At 41.5% G+C, this 25,475-nt stretch overlaps 1 protein-coding gene across 1 annotated transcript in view; it reads right to left on the reverse strand.

The window, feature by feature from the left end:
• The window catches only part of LOC104401998 (polypeptide N-acetylgalactosaminyltransferase 9-like), a gene marked incomplete at its 3' end in the record, with an annotated part of 74,709 nt that overhangs the window by 17,914 nt on the left and 31,320 nt on the right, over window positions 1-25,475 (reverse strand). Inside the window, exons 3-4 of the mRNA XM_010009755.1 lie at window positions 4,970-5,136; window positions 2,809-2,983 (exon numbers count right to left, since the gene is read on the reverse strand). Of these exons, the coding sequence (XP_010008057.1) occupies window positions 2,809-2,983; window positions 4,970-5,136 (342 nt within the window). The remainder of the gene's footprint in view (window positions 1-2,808; window positions 2,984-4,969; window positions 5,137-25,475) is intronic.

The raw sequence follows: 25,475 nt of genomic DNA on the forward strand, positions 1-25,475 counted from the left end.
GAGGACTGAAGGGGAAACTGAATTAACAAGCTTAAATATACCCCCAGGGAGGAATGCACAGGAGCTTTTTTACCTATTGGTTCTGCTGGGTTGCTGACTCCTCCTGACATTAAGTACAGTTAAAACCAGACATGGCTCTACTGCAGGACAGATAGAATTTTACATGTGAACTGTACATGTACATTATCATGTAATTTTAACTTAAAATTCCATTTGAGAATCAATAGCACTGGCCTCCCTTTCAGCTACTCCTCTCCACTTCTGCTCTCACAGCAGCAGTATTGGCTCACGTTATTAGAAGCCTTAAGGGGAACAAGTCAGTAGAAAATCTCTGCTCTGTGCTAATACATTTCAACACCTGAGAGGCAAAAGAGCAGCAATTAAGCACAGCAAAATAAATAATTCAATAGTTAATTTGACCTGCCCGGTTGTGGAGTATTTCTTTATATCTTACCAGATTGTATTTTAGTTTACAAGAAGCGTCCCTAGAGAGTAATGCTGTGAAAGCCCATAAAACACTATAGAGTCGTGAAAGGCAAAGGGTCACTCATAAATGCGGCAACTATTATTTGAAGAAGAAATTTTTTTTGTTCTCAATGTCCTGCATATTTCATGACAAACTGATTAAGTCCTTCGCTGATTGTTTATGAATTCATCTGCCAACTGCTTAGGCAGGTAAAGCAGCCATAGATTGGAAGACTAAAATTGCACTGCAAGTACTTGAATTTTAGATGGAACACAAACCAAACAGAAAGCTAATGCTCTGTTCTGTGGTAAAGGAATTGGCTTCTTTTTAATTGCCTCACAAATAATCCATAGACAGCTTTGAGTGGGAGCAATCCATGTGGCCTCTGAGGACATGAATATACATTGAAAATGGGGGAAATATTAATGCAAGATGAGACTTAATAGGAGAATAGAACAGCAGTACTTTAGCAAGATACTGCCACATGACTACCACCTTTATAGGGTTATGGAGTAGGGGTAATGTTAACCTGGTGGGAAAAAATAAAGTCATCCAGATGGAAGGACTTCCAGTCCCTCCTAGTAAAAGATGAGATGGAAATTGAGATGACAGGCACTGCATGTGCACAGGTGGACAGAATTAAAACTAGGAGGAAAAAAGTAGAACAAGGTTTGAGATGGCCATCAGCAGGCCCAGAGGTGGAGGGGAACAGCAGCAGCAACGCCAGAAGGGAACACTGAGCCTCCGCATGCGGCTCTGAAACAAAGGGATCTGGGATGCTTCCGGGGCACATTTGCTATTCTTATTCATCCTCTGAGGCTACTCCAGAAGCCAAGTGGTCTCACAGCAGCAGCACAGGCTGTACTGAGACTTCAGCACACTTGCTGAAAGCAGAGTACACCAGGGAGGATGCAGTAAATGCAAATGCTTTTACCTCCGATACACACACACTGTTATTTACAGAGTCTAGGTTCCTGCCTCAACCCTTTCTGATATTAATGCAAAGCAGTAAGGTTAAAAAAAACCCCAAACAAACCTAAAAGCCACAATAAAACCTCTTCATCCTTACTGACACCACTGCCTAGCTTCGCTGGATAGAGCACATCAGTAAGATCTCTATGTCCTGTACAGAAGTGATAGCAACGTTCTCTGCAAGGGTCAGAAACCTTAGCTTGGGCAGGAGAAACACCCTGAGCACACTCCCCCCAGTCCCTGATCCTGGCCAATAGCTGATGTTACGCTACATGAACAGTTGCAATGATTTGAAATTTCTTTATTTCAAATGCTTTAAAAGTAAATAAATAAATTAAACCAGCTCTTTAGCTTCTAGAAAATTACTACAACTGCTATTATGGTCTTTCATAGTCCTGGGGGAAAAAAAAAAAGGGTGAACATAAAGCAGCTGCACTACAAGACTTACTTTATTGCATCTTCCATTTTATCAAGATATTCATGAAAATACAAAAATAAACATTCCACTCCTCTGCAATGAAGTTTCTCTCTGGTTGTAAGTACAGCTATTTTTAGTTTTAATTTGGGGATATCTCCCAGAACCGCAGAACATAATCAGCTGCACCATATCCCTGCATCATCAGCAGCAAAAACAAGTGTATCTTTGGAAAATACACATTTTACACACTGAAGGTCCCGGCAGCCTTTTTTTAGCTGACTGTCCATACCAGTTCCTCCAGTCCCGACTTCCAGTAACGCCAAACATCGGCCACTAAGTGGTGCTACAAAGATTTACTCCAACTGCAGATCTGGCCCATTAAGCCCAAAACTGCGCTTGCCACAGCCAATACTGCTCCCTTGAGAAACAAAGGGGATGAGGAAAAGCGTGCTCATTTCAAGCCCCATTAAAAATATAGGAAATAATTCAATGTTTCCCTCAAATGAAATACAAGGAAAATTTATGAGAAAATCAGATTGGTATTCAAGTTTCTGAGAAGAAATTGCAGAAAATGACAAAGAGAGATAAAAAAAGAGTACTTGAAGGCATGCATCTGCCACCAGTCCAGACCCTCATTAGTGGTGTCTCCCCGTTTGACTGTTTTGGAGGTTTTGGATTCATTGTGGTTTAAATTACTTCTCTCTCCACTGAGATGTAGTAGCACAGGCACAAGAGCTTTCCTATGGATCTTGCAGTCATTGCAGAAGATTGTTGTCAATGCTGCAATGATCAAGATGATCATTCAGAAGTAATTGCTAATGTGACAACAGCAGCCTACAGCCGTCTTATCCCTCAGCTTTCCTGTTGCTGAGCAAAACACTTTCACAGCCTCTAAGACAAAGGGCATGGTGTAACTGTACTGCTCTGCCTGTGGCAACAGCCAACAACTTACCAGCCAATGTTGAACTCAACGTGAGCATCAAAGAAGCCAACAACAGGAGATGTTGCTGCTTTCCAGCCTTGGATCCTGGCTCGAATCAGCCCTTCTCGTTTGTTATTGCGCACTATTTTCACCAGCCCTGGGTATCTTTTATTGACGTACTGGTCCAGGTTAAATTTTAGCTCAACTGCAAGACAAAAAAAACCCCAAACCAATATTCAGAATGAGAAAAGTCCGGAAACATTATGTTTTACTTTCATTTATTCTGCAACAGATAGAGATCCTAACTGTTCCTAAACCCTTAGACAGTCTCACAGATACAAAACAAGTACCACAGTTGGGGCATGGACTAGTTCCAGGGGGATCAGCTCAGAGAGACCTGCACAGGTTTTATCTCATGGATTTGAGTATTGTTTTGCAGAGGTAGTTTGTACAAATATTATTAAATAATCACTATCCTAATTCTCTGATTATTTGCATTAGAGTACAACCGGCCTCTGGAAGAGCAATTCTGACCTTACAGCAGTGTAACAGTCTGCAATTTTTTACAGTCTGGTGATTTGTTTTTCTGATTTATGCTATTCATTAAGAGTCTGAAAAATAACCTCAATGGATTTTGGGTCAAGACCTAATTCAGCTCACAATTAATTTCCCTTAATTTTAAAGGTTTTCCCTTAAATATAATTAAGACTCCTCAATACTAGGCTTCTTCCCCATTGAACTAAATGGATATTGAAGATTTCAAATAGACTTCTTCTCTGTTGTTCATTTTCAGGCATTCAACCACAGATGGAGCAGAACTCATTCATTCCTTTATTCAGCTTCATTTCAATAGGCTTATGAACAGGCAAATTACCAAAATGGTCTATTTTTTTAAATCAATCTAGTTTGGTAATTCATTTACACTGCAGCCTATTCATAATGAGGCTTTTACTCAAACGTATTTATTAGGAAAACTAGTAGAAGCTTCCAGGACATTAGAAGCCTCATTCTTCTGATCTATATTACGCAATAGAATCATTATCAGTGAAATCAAAGACCTGATAAATCTCCAGTTATCTAGAAGAATGACAGAGAAAAGCCATATAAGAGTTCAATGAGAAAGAGTGCGTCCAGTTATCCTCCGTATTACACGGACCCAAGCACTTTGCAATCTCACACCATTACTCCATAAGTTACACTGCTGTAACTGAAAGTAGAACTGGACAAAAAATTTCTTAAATCTATAGGTTTTGGAACTTATTTTTGGTTTTGCTTGGAACTTAGTGATATGTTCTCTCAACCCTCCTTTCTCTTTGGGGATCTTGAAGAGGAATGCAACTTAAAACTGAACGATTTAAAGCTCTTCATCTGTGGAGGAATTGCTAAGCTTGAGCCTTATTTTAATAAATATGATTTGAGAAGATGTAACAGCTGTAGAAGTATAAGGTACAACAAGTTAAAACACAACAATACGCTAGTCACCTGTATCCTAACAGTTCTTCAAACCTGCCTGTCCTATGAAACATGTTGATCAACAGCATCCTTATGCTCACCAATATTTTGATTTTTGAGTGCTGTGTTATTTTTACATTAATGAATGAGATGGCCTGAAATAGGCATGTACTTTGTGCCCAGTCTGCTTCATTCTCATAGTCTTAATTTACTCCCTACGTCCAAATTGAAGAATCTGTCGCTGCACTTTTCCTTGAAAGCAGAATTTAACCTTTTAGTCTATTAATGATGATATTCCTCTTGATCTGAAAATCTGGAGGAAAGTATCATTTCTAGATGAAGATTGCCCATGCAGATGCCATTCATCCTGTGAGGATTTCAATGAAATCAGCAGGGTTTATCCACATCGTGATTATTTGTTATACGAATGGTTAATATTTACTCACAACTTTGTGTAAGTGGCTCAATCAACCTTCTCATCAACAAACTTGTAAATTCTACTGACTTCAGTAAGAGGTATGTTAATTTACATCATCTTGTGATCTAGCTTGTTAGCCATAAATCAGTGTTGCATGTATGACCTTCCTCCCCAAGTTGTTTAAATGCAGAATGACTCAATGCTGTTTCATCCCAACATTGAAAAAGAAAAAGCATTTCAGGTAGTAGTAACAAAACACCATTTTGATGTCTATTAACCACACAGGATGCAGTACTTAGAGGAAAAGTTACTTGTGCTCACCATTATCACTGTTGTCATCTACCAGGATGATCTCCTTGAGCAAGTGTGACGGGGTGTGATTCACAACGCTGTGCACGGAGCGCAGGATGACAGACAGTGCCTCGTTTACAAATATAAAGACCACAGAGATCTGGGGCAGGTCATCTGGGTAGGTCATCTGTTTGCACCTGCAGAGAAGAAAGAACTAACACTCAAGCAACCACTGGGCGGTAAAATAGGCTGAAGAGTATCTTCTCCTCATTGCTGTGCAGTGTATAGGGACTTGCAGGCTTTGTTCTTTCTAACAGACGTTGTAAAGCTCAAAAGCAGCAACATAGCTAGAAGCAGCAGCCTCAGTGAAAACCAAAGTGTGTCTGGATGCACACAGACTTGCAGCAGTTGTCATTCTGTGGAAGGTTAAAAGAATCTCTTGGAAACCAAAGAAATACCAGTGAGATTGCTCAAAAACAACCTGGAGAAAGCCCAAAGCCCACACCACTATAGCCTATCTGTGCTCCCAGAAGCACCATCAGAAGGTCTGCTCTTAACTCATAATTAGAGCTCATGCTTTTAAAGCCAGGATCCACTCAAGCAACTTTTGCATTCACCCATACAAAGAGCACTTGCCACCTTTCTCATTTTACAATTTGTGCAGCAAGAACAAATGCAGGATGTCTGTTGTACAGACACACCCCTGCTCAAATGTTTGCAAAGCAGATCTGGTCCGTCTGAGATGTCACCTTGGGAGGTACCTACATCCTGAGAGTCACATTTTGCTTTTGCACGTATGCTCATTGGTGCATATGTGTTGCAAGACACTATGATGAGAAGAAAAATGGAGGCCTGGAGAAGTCACGCAGCACAGAGCAGAACCTCTGCTCCCAAGCCCCCAGCCCATTTCCCCTGTAACACCACACTGCCCTATTTAATGGAATTCTCTCCCACTAGCTAAGACGGTAACTTTAAAAACGTGTTCTCACAGTCAAAAGCCATCCAGAATTACCATAGCAATTACTGAACCTGCTCTCTGAAACACTGCTAATGATATCACAGGAAATGACTTTTCTTGCTCTTATCAAACTTTCTGACCTCTTTCTCATTACTTTGGCATAACAAGCCCTTTTTCCCCCACTATCAGCAGCCAGGGGCATGAGGAAGGTGACAAACACTTGACTGGTGGGTAACCTCTGGAAATCAGTTATGAATTCTAGCAATTATCCATAATTCCTATTCAGTCCAGCTCTGTTTGCTCAGAGACTTGAGTACCTGTCATACAGTGTTACCACAGTTACTTGCTGGTGGCCAGTACCATACAGAAGACCACTGTGTAGAATTTCTGGCTAAGCAGCACTCTTACACAGTCTAAAAATAAACCTGGAACAAGGACAGAGATTTACAGGAGGTGTGAATGCTCTGTCACAACCTCCTTTTTGAATTTCTTTTTGAGCGTGATTTTCCTCTTGACCACACCAGCACATCAAAGAAGTCCATCAGAAATATGTCACTAACAGGAAAGAGCCATCAGCTAGAAATATGGACCTTGCAAGATTTCCCTTGATGAGGGACATCTTTGATCTGACAGCAATTTGCTTCAGAGCCTCACTTGCATCAGCACGATGCAGTAAACTGCATCTCTGTGAATTGGACTGGTACCCAAGGAGTGGGTGCATTGATGGTGGAAGTGAGGCAGAGGAGGGAGTCCACCCCAGCTCATGCATCCTAGTGGGGTCTTGCATCAGCACTCAAGAGCTAGCACAGAAGAAAGGAAGCTAAGAAACCATGTAGCCGAAGTCTGGAAAGAGCAAGGCAGAGGAGGAGGAAGTATAGCAAGAATGAGAGTGCAGTCAAAGCAGCAGTTGCAATGTGGAGGGACAAGCAACCAAAGGAAACATGGGATGAGCACAAATGTCAGAAGCAGAGGCATTTGTAGAAGGACCAAAATATTTTGCCTAGGAAAAGACAGGGAACCAGTGAAACAGTACAGGACCTCAGTGGATTAGGTTGTGTTTCCTTTATCTTCTGATCACAAACTTCTGCTGAACTCTTCTGGAGTAAGAGGTATTTGTTTTATTGGCGAGTGAACTGAAAGACCTGGGCACTCAGCCACATGCTCCTGTCCTGACTGAAAGGTTGAGTAGAACTGATCTCCAGAGCTTCTCCTCCACTTAGGTTCTGATGAAATCGTTATTTCTAATTCAAATATTAAAACCAGCAGACCTAAACCATAACCTCCACTTTTGATTTACATCTTCTTTGTCACACCAAACTAATGCATTATTATCCTAAGTGTGGCTCCACATTCTCACTGGTTCACAAGACTTCTCAAGCTTTGGTTCTCAATGATTACTTACACTGTAGGGCATCACGGACTGCTTTAGATAAAATGCTGGTTTGAATTTGTTATCCCACCCAACGTAAGTAATTCCTATCACTTCTCACTGCAACCTCCCTTCCGTCAGTTCTCCCCTTTCCCTGTTAGCAGGACAGAGTTGAAAAATGGCATTCTGTCTGCATTTGGGAAGAGCACCCCAACCATTACCTATTAGAATATCTTGTGTAGCCCCTGTGCAACAGGAACATCTAGATGGGCAAAGGCCAACCTCAGAATTTAGCAGGGGTTTAAAAGCTGTCATATTTTTATTTATCACAGCAAGGATGAAGAACAGCAAAAGCAGCCGTCCGGATGAGTAGACATTTCAAAGTACAGCAGTGATTTAGGAGTTTATTTCCTGCAGACTTCCAGTCAACCTTGAACTCCCAGCTCCTCAAGTCACTTCAGGAAATGAGATGGATGCGCTGAAGTAGTCAGGAGAAAGTACTGGTCCACTATCAAACACTTCTGATGATGTCTGAGAGCACGAGCAATCCCAGACCTTTCCTTAAAAGTCACTGGGTGCTTAAGTGCTTTGTTGGATTGCTGCCCAAGTACTTCCCAATGTATTCTGTAATTAGATACCAGCTGCAGCAATTTACAGTTAATACTTCCTTCACTCCAAGAAACTCTAACCAGCTATTGATACTCTGAGGAAAATAGTGACATTAGCAAGTCACACGCAAGCACTCACCATCACAGCACAACCACCTTTGCTTGGGCAGATGCTGACAACAGACCAAGTGAACTGCAGTGGGACATTCATTCCCTTGTGCCTGTATGTAAGGCTGAGAAAGTCAAGTGTCAGGAGGACACAGGAAGTCCTCCATGGTACAGCCCTTGATCTTGGCCCTGACGCATGGCAGCAGGAGAAAGTTCATTCCAGAGAAGCTCCAGGAGAAAAGTAAGGCTAGAATAAACCTCCTGGCTTTCAATAAGGCATAGAGCATTCTCTCAGAAAACAGTTGGAGCAGCAGCCTGAAGACAGAGGGAAAGCATCAGGCAGGAATCCAGCAAACTAATGATAGAGGAGCTTGACACAAGACTAGTCACTTCTTTTGAGAAGCAAAGCAACCAGAAGGTGAAGACATCAAACCGTACAAATATACGCCCAGGTGTTTAAGGCAGTCCTGCCTGGGGAGCCCACAGCACCAACACTACACCCAGCACCCTGCCAGGGAAGGGAGCTGGGTACCACTATGCTCACCACTTCTCTGCACTAGGTCTGATCACATTATGAACTGTAGAAACCCAGAGGGAGTTCAATTACATTAACTGATAGCTGAAACTTGGCCTCATTAACACCTGCCTAACAATTCTGAGTTCAGAAAGAATTTAGAGCATTCATTTGACCTCTGTGGTAGCTAACGATGGCCTAAGCTGGCCAGGCATAGCTCACATTACTATGATTCTAAATTAGTATTATGAACTGTCACCAGGTCTCACAGTGTATAACCAGTGAAAAACTTGAGGACTGCATGAGAAGCAGTGTCTCTTTCCAGGCAGATTGGTCTGCTGCAGAGAAACACACCGCTGGATGCATTCAGGACTAGTGATTCCAGCAAAAGCTGATGATGCCATAGCTAATAATTTCCAAGGACCAGCCAAGGATGGATGAGACCTGATATGTGAAACAGCCCTTCAGGCACCTTTCGTGCAACATGCCAAGCATCAAACCTGGGGCATCCTGCTGTTGTCTTGGGAAGAGTCTTTGAGCACTCTTGCTCTGTATTTGCTACTGCAGATCTTGGCTGGCAACCCAGAGGTATTTCCTTTGTACATGAGTGAGACCTTGATGTCAGATCATTTTTCTCTATCCTGGAGATGATTTTCACTCTTTTTTGCCTTTGCACTGAACCAGTTCCTTAAATGAACATCTCCCAACCAGCCCCCCTGAGCCCAACTGTGAGCACTGTCTATGCAGGCATAAGAAAACAGGAGAGGCTCTTCAGCTGCCAGACCAGAATCTTGGGAAAAGAATCATGTATTAACACAAAAAAAGGGTCACAGATTAGAAAATGGGACACTGAGAAAACAAAAGCTTCTCAGCTGCTTGTGAGCCTGCTCATGGCAGCCCTGTGAGCTGGTAGGCAATAAAGGGAAGGGATTTTTCTTTGTCTGAACCTTCATTCCTTGATAGTATTTACTCTATTTGTACCTGATCCAACAAAAACCTGGAAGTCCTCTATTTATCAGAGCTAGGCTTATAGTCCATTTGAATTGCATTGGTTTTTGTGAATGACTGACACTACAGCCATGCAGGTAGCTCAGTGCATTACCAGGGAAAGAAAAACCTTTTCTGCTCTCTTTCTCCTGCCTTCTCTCCTGTCTGCATAGCTGTTAAGCTCCCCAAATGAGTTTTGCTTGCAGACCTTAATATACCGAATTTGGAAATGGATTAGGAAATGCATTTAGAGATTTCTGACAGCTTTCCCCTTCAGGAAAAAAAAATGCAAACAAAATTAAAGCTGCTTCATGAATCTTTAAAGCATTTAATACAAGATACTTTTAATTTCCAAATCAAGGTTTTTCCAATGAACCACGGGGGATGGAGATGACTGTGGGTTCCTCTCCTTCACAAACCTGATGAAACCTCCTCTGCAGCTTTAGCACAAAACCCCCCAACATGCTTCATACCTTGAAAGCTGCAGAATGGCCTGTGATTGTATTTTATAGCCACAGCAGGGGAAAGAGGTGAAACAGCACTTCCTTGGGTGCATGATCAATGAAAGGACAAAGACAAACACTAAAAAGATTATTGAATCCTTGCTCATTAATGTTAACAAATAGTACTTTTAATCACCAGGCCGATGTGTATTTTGAACCCAGTTAAATCAAAGGTTCGGAGTAATCTTATATCCATGGTTAGCTTTTGGTAGCTAAATGCTGCTGTGACTTCTATAGGCACAGCCGATTTCCAACAGCTAAATCACTAAATCTAGTGGCTCGTTCAGTGCCTGACTTCTTTCTCCAGAAAAGGCACTGAGGCTTTGCAGCCAGTGCTGGATGTAATAGTAACTTTTCAAATGCAGAAATAACCGTGCATTATGTGCTTGTTCCGCATTGGCACAATAGTGAATAGTGAAAATGTGACAAGCTGGAAACATCTCCTTCCCTAGCATGGGATTCAACTGCTGATCAGTCTGTGGCAAAAGCACTGACAGGCTACAAAACTGATTAGCTTCATGGACCATCAATCTGTCAGGCAGAGGGCTCCAACTCCTTCCTAATTAATTCTCCTTTTCAATAGAAGGTGCTAACTGTATTATGCCATATCTTTCTTTTAAGAATGGATTTTTCTGCCCTATCCAAAAGGAAAGAAAAAAAACAAACCCAAACCAATTTTTGAGTTGAAGACTTGCTCTTACTTTCTCCTCCAGCAGCTCAAGGACAGCATTCACTAAGATTCATGTAATATAAATACAACTGAACAAGAGAGCAGACGTACAGAACACTGATGCTCTATGTATCCTGAGAGAAACAGCCTGCTGTATTTTCAACTAAGGTAAGAAGAAGAGTGACTGTTGTTTTCAAAAAAGCCTAGAACTGATGGTGGTACTAGAAGCATGGCCATTTCTTTGCATTCTGTGTTGCTTTATGGAACAGCCTCCACTTTGATTTTTCGTAGAGAATAAAAATCCACACCTTCTCCTTTATCCTGAATTTATTTGGGGAAGTGCAGGTGCAAGACACAGTGCAATTCTTGTTGGTGCTGTAGGCTAGGTAGTCTGGGCAGCTCCAAAAACCCATCAACACTAATGACCAAAGGATTTGTAGGGGAATTTCCTCCCCTGAGTCACAGCTAAAGAAATTGGGGTGGTATTCACTCCACCTCTGCAAGTACTTTAACACTTCTGTCACTATTTGGACATTCAGCATTAACACTGACTTCCTGTATCCACCGATTTTTGGGGTCCTTAGCAAAGAAAGCATTTGTTAAAGCAATGAAACAAATTGCTTTAACAATTTGTTTCATTGTTAAACAAACGTTTAACAATGAAAAACATTTCATTGTTAAAGTGAAAGCCAATTTTGAGCTCTATTGCCTGATTCTTCTTGAAAGAATAAACTGAATGACAGGTTTGCAGGAGCTAAATACGATGTCAAAGTAACAACTGCCCTTTCTATTGCTCGAGAGATCGTCTTCATAGTACATGTTATTTAAAACACCCCTCTGACTTTACATTCTGTAAATGGTCAGATTCCCTGAATAACTTCCAGCTGACTTCAGTTGCTCCCTTGGCCACATTCCATGCAGCATGTACCTGAAGTTATCCCTAAAGAAAAAATTCATTAAAATAAAGACACCTTCTCAACTGTTCCTGAGAACAAACTGTGTCTGTTCCTGCTCCCACAGTGGTTTAGTGCTTCATATTAAAGTAGAGTCAGGGGAAGTCAGCTAAAATAATCTGTCCTCCAGCTTTTCTAGTGCACAGTGCTATCGATGGTCATTTTCAGGCTTATAATAAATTGGGATCTTAAATCTACTCCATACTGTGTGAATTCCCAGCAGCTTTTTTCGCATACCTCCTTGATACATTCTTCCTTACTTTGCATCCAAAAGTCTCAGAAAGAAGTCACAAACATTCATCAGGAAGAAATCAGGCCAAATCCTTGTTTCTGTGCTAATCTCAAACATTTCCTGTATCAAGGAAAGGTGTCTTTTAATATCAACCAGAAACAAATCACTGCAATATGCCATGAATTTACCAGCATACATCTGGTCCTGGGAATTTCCCACATTCCCAGGCTGAACAACTGGACTTCATTGCCTGAAGGATCTGCAGCATGAAGAACATCTGCAGCCTTTTGAAAATAAATGTCTTTTCTACTTTAAAACTCTCTATTATCTGTCCTACTTCCTACAGAAGAGATTGTATTTCCAGGAATTTCTGTCCTGTCATACTTCCACAAAGGAGAAAGCCCTTTCAAGGTGGGATAGTTCCACAGGTAGCTTAAAGCTCCCTGTGAAGTTGCAATAATGCACATGGGACAAGCGTTTCTCGAGACCCAGACATTCACTTCTGTCTGTTTTCCTTTCTTTGGAAATTCCAGGCCAGTACAACCAGCGAATTTCATTGCACAGAAACCCCAACACATTTGTATCTTTTGTTTTTTAACATACTTGTTGCTCTATTTGGCTTAATCCCTCCCTCTCTATGACAAATTATTTTATGTGTATGGTAGAAAGCCCTGAGAACTGTCAATCAGTGACTGATAGCACAATACATATGCATAGTTACATATGCAGCACAAAGATGGTCCCGCTTATAAAGAATAGTAACCCTTACGTTTGTGATTATTAGACTCTTCAAAAGTAGCTGCCACATGCATAAAATAAGAGGTCTGATATTTCAGTGAGCTATTTCTGGCTTTCCTCAGGCAAACAATACCAGAAACATGCCATCACATCTAATACTCATATTGATTTATACATCTAAAAATGCTAAAACTAGTTCCAATCACTTTTAGAACAAACCCCTGTAATAACATGGAAAACAGCTGAAAGCTCATGCTCAGATCCTTCTGGAGTAAAAAGTACTTGCCTTTTTTTGGTAACTTAACTTGAGTCACTAATATGTTTTGAAATACCATCTGTAAGAATTTTCCACTCTAGCCCCTAGTGTGCCCATTCAGATCTGCCAGTGGCTGTATGCATCCTGCATCACAAAGCATTAGGCTGATTGGAAATTAATGGAGAAACTGAAATCTGCTTTCAAATGCTCTTCAAAAATCCCCAAAGAAAAAGTATCCCCCATACGACTTCATTTTTAATGATGCTGTACTGAAGTTTAAGGCAGGGCAGTGACATGTATTCTGCCTAATTTAAGCTGATTAAACACAAATGGCTTATTTAGATTTGTCAAGTGATTCTCAAGATTTCTGGAAGATCCTGGTCCCTGTTCCAACTGGATTTTTGGCTTGCATCCTTTCAAAGTAAAAAGTAGACAAGAACTGTCTTTAAAAAAATAAACAGAAACATGGTCTTCCAAAGCTCTGCTTTGACAGTGGAGAGCTCTTTGAACTCGATGTTAAGTGAAACACAAACATCAGTGAAACCCATGAATTGATGCTAGGTGAAGGCGAAACTGAAGGCATTTTGCCAATTCACAGTAGCAGCACTCTGATCCTAAGTTCTTACCAGCAAAATATACTCAGAAAACAACTACCTTTTTTGCAACTTTTTGAAACTTAAGTTTGGAAACCATGCTGTCTGTGCAGGAGAGAGAATATACTCTCATCCCAGTGCTTCACCAGAACTAAAACCTCATCTTTCTACTGAGGAAAGTTCAGAAAGAGCCATTCAAGAAGCCAGAAAATGTTTTTCAGGGTGCATTTACAACACTGGCTGCTACCCTGTGGCCCCACTTCTTGTTTCTCCAAGGGTCGTTACTTTCCAGCTAGTGATGTGAAGTCAGCTATTTAGCTGCATTTCCAACAGTGATTTCTAGCAGATTTCCCTTTAAGAAGTACTCTTTCACTCAAGGTGGTGCATCCCAAGAAAGGATCTTTGTGGCAAAGGAAGAATTAATCCCAGCATGTCTGCAGGTGTGAGAAGGTAACAGGCTATCTATCTATCTACCTACCTTATCACCTTCTCTGAAATGTCTCTCTTATTGCACTCCAAGTTCATGCCATATGTAAGGGAAAAATAGTGGAGTGGATGAAATCAAAGGAATGATTTTCAATAAATAATGTATATGAGTAAACTCACCATGTTCCATTTATACAGAACAGTTTGCTGTATCCTTGAAGCTATTTGTTATTCAGATAACAATATGTAAATACAGAAAGTTATTCTTGACTATTAAAAAATTGACTGCAAGTATTTAATATTAAAACTTCAAGGTACTTTTGTTTAATGTTGACTCTCTCAATCCCTCACAGCAGGACAGAGGCTGAGCATCACAGCGTTATCTCGAAATGAAGGGCAATGAAAGAGTTTTCAAAGTAACTGCTGCAGAGCTCTTCACAGATTTCATTACAGGTTTGCTGCCATGCTGCAGTAAGGAGGAGGATAGAGGAATGCAATCATTTTCCATGATTACTTCAGCTAACAATGTTTTTTATGGTCTTGGGAGGACATACAATAACGTTTGGCGAACAATCCTTTCTTTAATGGGCTCCAGCGTATTTCACAGGAGACCAGCTTTAATCTCTGGTCAAATCCTGTTATGCAGCAGAATGTTTCTTTCTACCTATGTACGAATATGGTACAGTTGGAGGAGTAAACAAGCAAACGGAGGTCAGTCATAAACTGAGTAAACCCATCCCCTCAATGCCTGCCAAACCATAGTGAGAAGCTCTTAAGTTTGCCTTGTCCCAACAGTTGCAAGGCTGATTGTAGCCCAGAAAGGTGATGCTTCCCTGGAAATCACAGCACATGGTGTGTTGAGCTGATGCAGAAGCTGATTTGGCTAACCAGCAATAGCCTTGAAATGTTTAAACAGTAGTCACAGGGGTTTTCCTCATGCTTTAAATGATCAATTTCTATCAGAGTGAAAACAGACCAAGTTTATGGTGTGTGTGAAGAATTACGGTTCAAATAGAGCAGTGTTCCAAGAACAAATACATAAAGGACATTGATTTAGCACTGAAAACAGGAGTATTAAATCCATGATGTTTAGATGCTTTATATGGGATTGAGCAGAGAGCCTGGTGGTAGTAGCAGCGTGTTTGTAAAAGGCATGTCTCCAAGTCAAGCAGAGAGGACAAATGAAGGTGTATGTGCCACATGTAATGCCCTCGGTAGACAGGGATAGGGAACTGCCTGACAAACTAAACCTCTTTAACAGCAGATGATAAAGCACATCCAAAGATCTCAACGAACTTTGGATCAGGACCCTAGGATAAATCACTAGGCAAAACCAGCGTGGTGAAAACAGTCAGATCCTGAAGTGCAGATGGGACTTTACTCCTCTTTACACCTTTCCCAGTGATGCTTGCAGGATTGTTCTTTGCGTATTGTAACTTCTTTGTGAAATGTCCTATTCAAGTAAAGCAGTTCAGCATGTCTTAACTTCGCTGAGGTTACTCGTACACCTAAAACTAGGAACATATTTAAGCGCTTCATTGGACTAGAGCCTAATTGCACTTTTATAGCTTCTGTTTAAATTAAAGGCTAGCTAAAGGTGAACAGCATGGTATTCAACAACTTCATGCACTTAGAAGTTACATGTTAACAGCAGTTTCTTACCTTCTAATTATTTTGGGCACTTTAGAAAACCCTTGCATTTTAAGTTAATTCTGGTTACATTTAGAAATAAAAATGTTTTCTAGAACTCCAGCCACATTTACTGTCTAGCACAGAGCTAACATCTAGGGCATACACTTCATCGCAGCAAAACACTTCAACGTATGGGGGGGGTTTACATTTATGAGCTCTTATCCTAATTCAGAAAAACAGGTCAACATATGTTTTCTCTTCACTCAGGCTGACAGAAATTCGGCACACATCCTAGACCAGGCAAGGTACTTCAGTGTGATTGTGAATGTGAGCAAGCCAAGGACACACGCTAGTCTTTTCCTGCCTCTGAGAACCTGCAGCCACCGTAACACTTCAACACTCACACACTGCTCCTGCCCAATCTGCCTGCTGAGAACCAGTTTCTTCTTTTACTCTATGTTGTCTGGTGGTTTTTTCTACTTGTTCATAGACCCTAAGCATTTTGAAGTCACATCCTCAGTGTTTGCAGATTGAAATGAATTTGCCATCAGAAAGAAACCTAGAAGTGAGTGCTCTGTGCTGGGGGAACAAGTTCTTCCTATTAATTGTTTGCCCAGCAGCCTGAGCCTGTGTTCACATCCATGCCCTTCTTCATCCCTCATTTACTGACAGACACATTCAACCTATTCCATCCAGACTATTTACTCAAACCTGTACTTAGAGAAACTTTCCTCCCACTGCTTCCAGATATTCCCAGATTGTCAGGCAAAGGAGCTGAGTGCTCCTCTGTGAGCAAACAGAACACAAATTCTCCATCTCTCGGGTACATGTGGGTTAATAACACCAAGGCAATAAGCCAATGAACTAGCTGTAGGTCATGCATTTGTTTTCAGGCAGCGTAGAAAATACAGGAGCAAAGCTTCAATGTCATTTTTATCTTGAGCTTAATGTAAACTGCACCATGTCCCTCTGGGAGAACTGTGTCCTAATGAAACATCCACGGAGGGGATGAAAGCTTACTCCAGTTGCTGAATGAGACAGCTGTTCACTTTATGGGTAGAAATAACTCAGATTTATGCCTTTTGTCTGGAAGTTTAGGGGTACAGTCTAACTTAGCAACAACACCCCAGGGTATTTTAGTGAACTGTTTTAATTATTATTGCTGCTATTAATATTCTACCATTAGTCAAGTCTGAAGTACAGTCTCTGCCAGAGAGGTGTGTTTCATGCTACCCTAGAGGCTAGCCCAGTGCTAGGTCATTCTGAAGACAAAATACATAAATGCAGACTAACAGAAGTCTGGGAGCACAGAATAAATAATATATTCATCCCTTGGAGCAAATAAGAAAGTAAACTAATTAAGGAACTATTTGACAACCTGAAGGCATCTCACACAGGTAAAATGCAGCTCCGGAGGGCTTCATGTCTAGAAACTGAGAAACAGGAGCTTTGTGCATAAGCCGTATACAGAGACAAACCCTCCTGTGATTTAAAGCTGCCTAATGCCTCACTGATAGATCCTGTCACACCACCACCAAAAAATTGTGAGGATTTGGATTTTGCCTAATGTCTGCATGACAACTGTCTTCATTTTCTCTGTTTAATTCAGCAATATAAGGAGAGATGTGTATATGCGCTGGGTAGTGAGCTCTGTTGTTCTCCACTGAATGGCTTCCTGTCATAGCTTAAGTGATCTCTATACAATATATAAGCTATATCATAATTCTCTACATAATTTCCCCAGGGCCTTTCCAACATCTGAGCTAGTTAAAAGGTCCACCACAGTTCTGTGAAAAATGAAGTATTCCAGTTGTCTTCCCAGTGCTCACAAGATCATTCCTCTCAATGCACAGAATCATCAAGAACCACAGAGATCAGCAATCTGATTTTAAACCATATTTTACACCCAGACCTCCCCCTCCTATCTGCAGAGAGTGGGTTTTTTACCACCCTGGAGTTCTGAGGCTCAGTAACACATACTCCATTATGCCTGCTTCCCAAGGGTTATTTAACCGTGCCTGGACAGTCAAGATATAGACAACAGCGATCAGCCTGGTGCTGGCTTTACAAAGGAGACACCAAGGCACAGGCCTGGAGCTCCTGCTCCTCAGGGCTGGCACCATGTTTCAAAGGAAGGCTCCAGGTGGGAACATTCAGCTGCTGCAGGATTTCTTGTGGCCAAAAGGATGCAGGCCAGCATCGCACAATGATCTCTTACTGAGACAGCCAGTTGGTTTGGTAGAAACTTCGGGAACAGAGTGCACAGACTACATGGAAAGCAACTGTCTGTGGACATTCTTTGGAGTTGCAGCCAGCAAGGTGACCTGGTTTTGAGACCACAGCAGAAGGCTTAGGAGCAATACAACTGAAGCCAAAAGCTTTTCAGAAAGCTGGAGAAACAGGCAACAGAGGCCCCATACTTCAACATCATAAAATCATCAAACAACTTAACTGGCAGATGCTGCTTCAGAGGAACAAAACCTTGGAAAGCACCTAGAGCCTCCAAGACAGGGAGCTTACATTTGCTAGCCTGTAACTGGCAGGTACTTCTGGCTCTGTCTAATTTTAAGAGCCTCCCACTTTTATTAGCACTAAATTCACTCAAAACACAAGACACAGGCAAAACAAGTAGGAGCTGACACTATTAAAATGAAACACTGCATCAAGTTGGAGTTCACAATTCAGTTTTATTTCAGACAGAAGAGTAAATTGTCTGACTTTTTGGCCTGTTCATGTTTTTATTATGGAGATGCAAACAGCACCACCACCACCAAACACGTGATGTTAGTTGACCTGAAACCTTGACTTTCTTATATGACAGAAGCTATCTAAATAAAATAGGAGCCAAAACTAGTTAATTTTTAGGCATTAGAGATAATACATATCTCACATTGTCAGCAGAACTAAATTTGCATGCACACTGTAAGAAAGAAAAGGAGAACATCACCTCAAACCACTAGCAGAATTCCTTCAAAGCCGTAAAGAAGGATATCGGGTGTAGTGTAACAGAAAGAGTTGTAAGGAAACATAAAGGGAAAAGAAATACTGCCCTGCATTCATTGCCTGACTCGTCCTGTTGCTTCTTTTTATCCTGTAAATGTGATATCATGGAGTGTGACATAACATGACAGCTCAGGAATGTACAGGAATACCCTTTTCTCCCTGGAAGTGATAGCGGGCAACTAGCAGCCATGGACCCAGGGGAGGGAAGAGGAAGAAACTGAAATGCCAACACAGAGCTGCAGACAGCTGCAAGTCATGGCTGGATCTCAGCAGTATTTCTGCATTACAGATCCATATTTCCCTCTGAAAGAAGAGCATACACAATGTGAAGGCAGCACCCCACCACTGCTCTTCTTACAGAGGGAATACTCCTGCTATGAAAACATTGTGGCTCTCTAGAAAATTACTGCAGTCTCTAAAGCAATTGTGCTTAAGGCACCTGCAAATGTGCAGGTCACAGGAGACACATTTATCTTATGATCTGTAAGAAAAATGGACGGATGCAAACCAGCTTTTTGATCATCTTTAATTTTCCTCGCAGCTGAAACTGTGCTGCATCCACAGTTTTGCCTCCACAGCTGCAGGGTAAGGACCCTACCCAGGCTGCCCATGCTGTCAGGTCATTCTTCAACACGCATTGCTAATACAAAAATTCTCCCTTGTTTCTGTATGCCTTGGAACATTTAACAGTTTGGATTGGATTCACTTGAAATCCTATTTTAAGCTGTCATCCTAGGTTCCCAAGGGAGATACCTCCAGAGGACATCACACACTATATACATCATAAGCAATGCTACCCTGTCTTCTTCTTCTCCATTGACTACACAGAAAGCCAAGTCAATCACCTTAAATTAGATGTCTCATTTTTAGTCAGTGTTATGCAACCCACCTTAGGTAAACTATTCATGTATTCAAGAGTACTTTCTGGTGCAGACAAATTGCAGGGAATGGCTTCCAGTCTCACTGCATTTAAACACAACATTGCAATCAGTTATTTTTCATGCTCCCTAGTTAATCAAATTCAGCCTTCACTAAATCTACATTTATTAGTGCTGACAGTCATGCAGAACTTGTCTTCAACAATTAATATACACAAAGACACTGCAAAAATGTAACAGAAAATCACTGAATTTGAACATAAGGTGAGGTTTTGGAAAAGGTTGTTTTGTTTTTATGATTCTTTTTAATTTATCCTTGCTGCTCCTTCTTTCATTATCCCCTGGGCCAGTGTTAATAATCAAGGTCTATGTTATACACTTCGTGCTATAATTAAAGTCACTACTTAATTGGAAAGCCTAGCACTAAACAAAAAGGAATCAATAATCTATCTAATGGGAATTCAGAAAACCTGAATTCAGTATCAGAAATAACTGTGAGCTATTGCCATGTGTCCAGCACTGCTACTACAGACACAGCATGGGGTCTGGCCCATGGGGACTCTCTGCTTAGGAGCCATGTCCTGCAAAAACCTTTGGTACTGTGTACCCAAACCCTCTGGGGTGACCAACCCCTATGCAGAACAAAGCAGAATGCAGAGGTCTCATGGTCCTGCCTCCTGGTCTTGCCCTACTGCAGTTGGCCAAGCAAAATCAGTCTGAGGAACTTCCTGATAATGGCCTCAAAGTCATTGGAAAGTTTCTCAAGAATTTTTTAGCATTGTTGGGAAACACAGTCACAATATTAACCTGTTCCTCAGTCAGTCTTCTCACTGGAGTGGTTTAACGTTGTATAACATTAAATATTGAAAGCCCTGATGGTGACCTGGAATTCTGGAGACCAAGGTTTGAGTCCACATTCCAATTAATATATAGTTATTTATGCAAAGCGAGCAGAGCTCCAGCAGAGGCTGGGAGAAGACCTCCAGTATCTCCATAAGTAGGGTCAAGTCACGACTACAGGTCCCAGTGACAACCTCAGAGGTACAGTACGAACACAGAGCACTGGAGTGCACAGCACAGGGGCTGGCTGCCAGTACCACAAGGAGTTTCCCTTCCCAGCCAAAGCAGCAGGTGATTTTTCTCCTCCCTGGAGAGCTTTACACAGTTCCAGACTGAGCCCTTTACAACAAATAGGAAACGCTTCCCAACATGCAGTGATAAGCCTTCGGCATACACAGGGACACACAGATCAGCACAGCTGGCCCAGAGGCAGCAGTATGAGCAAATTTAGGTTGCCAGCTGATACCCCAAATGAACTGAGTCAGAACTACAGCACTAAAGACTGTGCAGTAGCTGTTCAGAGCCTGGCTTCTCCACAGAGGAAGCAGCACAAGGGATTTACTCAGACCACACCAGTTCCTTCTGCTCCTGGGCAATACGAAAAGTCAGCTCAAACGTGGCTGTATCTGTAGCTGTGTAACCAGTTGTGCACACAGATAATACTGTGTGCAAAGGCGCCTGTGCTATTTGTAGGGGATTCACAGCCCCAGGAAAATGCCCAGCCTGTGTAACTTGGCAAAGCCAGCTGAGATCTATATAAAGTCCCAGAGCACGTGTACACACATGTCCCCTTCGCACTGTTCAAAAGCCACATCTGGACATTGATTTGGGATCTAATTAAAACACTTCAGTTAGTTTCAGCTCTTACTCAATTTCTCTCCAATAAACCATCCCAATCCATTGCCCAGAGGTAATTTTGTCTGCTTCATTTTCTGTTTTGCCTTTTTTCTGCTTCAACTTACATCATCTGTGCAATCAGAATAGCCAAAATGTTTTTTTTTTCACAATTTAGCATGGGTTTTTTAGATTTGAGTGGGTGCAACAACAGAAGTCAAAAAGTTTCCTATTAAAAAATAAACCTAAGTGAAATCAAAATATTGTGCCTGTACTGTCATTGCGAAACACTGTCAAAAGGAAATGCTTCATTTTCACTGATATTTCCCTTTACTGTGACCTGACATTAATCTGAAAGTATTGGTAGAATGTGGTGATAGAGAACATTATTTTAAAACAAAATTTTTCGCAGGAAACTGAATGTTCCATTGCTCTAAACATTTAGCTTAAATAATCGTTTTACAGGAGAGGCTTCAGCCTGACACAAAACATTTTTAGGTGGGTTCTTTTCAGTTGTCATTTTCTGCTCGTCAGAAATTCTGATCCCTGAAAAGTGCTAGATCTGTTCCAGTTCAAATATTCCTTGCAAAGGGGCCCCTTACGCTGCACTCTGGTTACCCTGAGAGGAATCCTAAGGGTCTGTTTTAATTTGGAGATTCTTGTGTCATTTTTCTAAGCAGTGCAAATACCCGGTGTCCCTGGAGGATTTGAAAAGTGGGTCACGAGGCAGAGCAAGCTGCAGAGGTGGAGAAAAATCAACTAATACCAGGTCTATCCTTCTCCATTCCACTGATCCAAAAGCTGATGCTTTTTGAAAGCCATCTGCCTTCCTGCCCTGCTCCTGCAGGGACATCCAACACAGACGGGCAGAGGAGCTGCCCGCTCCAACAGCCTCAGGCAGGGGCTGTTGTACCAGACCACCGATCCTCCTCTCACAACAGACAACTTGCAAACACACACATGCTTTGGCTCAAGAGTGCTGCCGACTGATGGCTCAAATATCACAGTAAGTTTTCAGAGTGCTACTGCCAAAACAAAGGGTTAAAACTGAAGGTAGCATTCCTGTGTTCTCAAAAGCCATGAGCTCACCGGTCACTGAAGGACAAACTCTTACTGTTCTCTAGCTACTGGCCTCACACTAGCTACTGTTATTAAATCCTTGAATGAACAAATCAGAGGTCTATTTACCAAGTCTGCCCTCTTGATAGCACTATTTGATCAATTCCAGAATCCTTTTTGATAGGTAATTAAAAAAGCTTTTCCTTAGGTATAGAGTGGAGTGAACCATTAATTACACTTCAGAGCCCTAGAGATGCAATTCCTTTGCTATTGTGAAATGTCTATAGCAAGCAACAAAAATGCTCGCCTCTGTGGAAGAAATGAATAAATGAAAGTAATTTCCTTGACACCTAGATTTCTCTGCTTTTTATGGCTAAAGACTTGAGTTGCCTCGGCATTAATAAGTTTGTTCTTTAGGGCTGAATTTTCTCAATACAAACATCCATGACCATAACACAAAGAAATATCTTCTCTGGCTGATAGAGCCAGCAGACTGAATCCATATATTAGTATTATTGTTATCACTGAAGTGCCACAATGCACTCAGCGTCAAGTTGCACAAAAAAAGATCAGTTAAATTAAAGATCCTCACCAAGAGGTGACAATTTATTGTAAAAGCCAATTTAGCCATTATGGAAACTCCAGGATCATATTAACTTTTCTCAAAAGTAAGCATAATGCATCGTAGCAAGTGCTTTCGACAAGTGCATGTGTGCCTATGTGTGGACGTGTCCTGCATGTAAAGAAACCCCAGAAGTTATTTAAGTTGCAACGTCAAATGATGGAAAGTTAGAAAATGCCAGATTTACAGGTGTTCCCTTGCAACACAGCCTGCGCACCAGAAAGAACAGGGGAATTGATGTTATCCTGTGAGACGATGCTTATGTTTGAAAGCATCTGGTTAGCTGACACTTCCCAACTTTCCAGGATGCTGCACTGTAAAACAAACAGCTTTTGTAAGCTTGTGGGCCTTTTCCCACCACCTTTGAATGAAGTTCCTAAAGGTTTTGAGTTTTTCTGCTTTCTTCATTTTTGATAAAGTCAAAATGTACTGTCATATGGGGCTGTATCACCTCTGTCTCTATGCGTGACTGGGAAGGATGGAGTCTAATCCTTTGTTAGTGGAGCACAAATAAGATATTTTCTGCTACAGTTGGCAGCAGTGAAGGTGGGTATTCCCCCAAAAGCTCATAGAGCCTATTGCACCAGTGCAGCCTGTCCCAGTTAAATCTTTTCTTTTTCCCTGCTCTCAGTACCCCTAACAAATTAAGCCACTTGAAGACAAACGACTACGCAGAGCTGTAGGTGGCTGAGTCTGGGCACTTCTGTTTGGAAGTATGGGATCTCTATCAAAATCTCAGCTGTTTTGCTCCAGATCTGTATTTGATTATTCAGTCAAACATTGGCCCATTGACATTATGGTAAGGGAAGCATGGACACAGCACAGCAGGTTTCACAGAATTCCCACAGGTAGAATTCAAGGCTCTTCTGCATCTATGCATCTTGCATATTGGTAGAGATAACTGATACAAATAGATGTGTTTATGCTTTCCTGTGCATATACATAAGGGTCATTGGCCACCACTGGATATATCTCCACTAAGTACTCAGGTTTATGTGATCACAACACACTCATTTTGAATATGGAAGAACATAAATGGAAATTAAGTCAATAATATTTCACCATTAAGTAATGCTTTTCCCAGATAATCACAGAGCAAGCTCTAGCTTACCCAAGTGCCTCCAGGTATAAAATAACCCGTTCCTTACAACAGAAGCTTCTCTTTCTTCCATTGCACAGAAGAAACAGAGTATGTTAGTGTGGGCTAGAAAGTCCTGCTAATACTTTACTGCTGGAAAAAGAAGTCAGGACATTAAACATCCTGAACCCTCTCGAACATATTTTCCATGGTGGTATGGCCTTGAAAAACTTCAGATATTGATATTATTTATGTATCTCTGAAATATATTGTTGTATCTCTGATATTGAGAAGAAAAAGCTGAGACATTTGTTACACCACATTAAGATCAAACTATAATTCTGTAATTATAGTGTGAACTGTAATCACAAGCAAGGTAGTTACTGGTAGCTCTGATTTGGCACACAGATATAACATGCACAAAATTTACTGTTGTCTCCTGCACTTAGCGATTCCTGTGTAAAGAAAAGGCTTCTGAGTGAAAAGGAGTACCTGCATGTCAGCAGGAGGTAGGAAAGCAGAACTCAATGCAACTGCTTAGGAAAAGCATCTTGAAAGCCACACTATCCACCCAGCTTTGCAGGCATTACTGCAGAGGAAGGACATGGAGGTGACTTCAATTTAGGAGTCTTCATAGTTACGCTGTCTGACACCTCTTTAATGTAACATATTCTTTTGATATCCTGCATGGGGATGAAAATACCTCCTGAAAAGCAATTACATTGCTGATTGTTTACTGAAGCTATGCTACTAGATGGAACAAAAGGCTTACTCCACCAGAATAAGATACTAGACAACAATAAGGGGGGAGTTCAAAGATAAAAGATATTATTTCTGATCAAATGTCTTTTAAGAGAAGACTAAGCCTGGCATAAGAAAATCGTGTTAACATCCATAAATTGTGTCTATGCCATGCAGACTTGAGTAAAAATTCTCTTTGTTCATCTCTTTAATTCCTACTGCTGTGTGCAGACACGTAGATCTGAACATTTTAAATGGAAGCCAGAATGGGGAGAAACTACGGTTTAATACTTTTGGGAATACTTGGAGCACTGTGTGCAGTTCTGGTGTCCTCAGCATAAGAAGGACATGGAGCTGCTGGAGCAAGTCCAGAGGAGGCCACAAGGATGATCAGGGGCTGGAGCACCTCCCGTATGAAGACAGGCTGAGAAAGTTGGGGCTGTTCAGCCTGGAGAAGAGAAGCTGCGTGGAGACCTCAGAGCAGCTTCCAGTGTCTGAAGGAGGCCTATAAGGATGCTGGGGAGGGACTCTTCATCAGAGGCTGTAGCGACACGACAAGAGGTGATGGGTTCAAACTGCAACACGGGAAGTTCAGGTTAGATATAAGGAAGAAGTTCTTCACAGTGAGGGTGCTGAGGCACTCGAACAGGCCGTCCAGAGAAGTGGTAAATGCTCCATCCTTGGTAGAGTTCAAGGCCAGGCTGGACAGAGCCTTTGGTGACATGGTCTAGGGTGAGGCATCCCTGCCCACGGCAGGAGGTTGGAACTAGATGATCTTAAGGTCCTTTCCAACCCAAAATGTTCTATGATTCTATGAATGCAAATCCACACAAGCGTTTTTATTAATGGACTGGCCATGGACTTGGACATTAATTCTACCTTGCTTCTCAATTTGAAAATGGAAAGCCCTCCCATTTTAAAAATGAAAAGTTCT

The sequence above is a fragment of the Nestor notabilis genome, unplaced genomic scaffold (assembly GCF_000696875.1).
Source record: "Nestor notabilis isolate BGI_N333 unplaced genomic scaffold, ASM69687v1 scaffold1842, whole genome shotgun sequence".
Taxonomy (NCBI): domain Eukaryota; kingdom Metazoa; phylum Chordata; class Aves; order Psittaciformes; family Psittacidae; genus Nestor; species Nestor notabilis.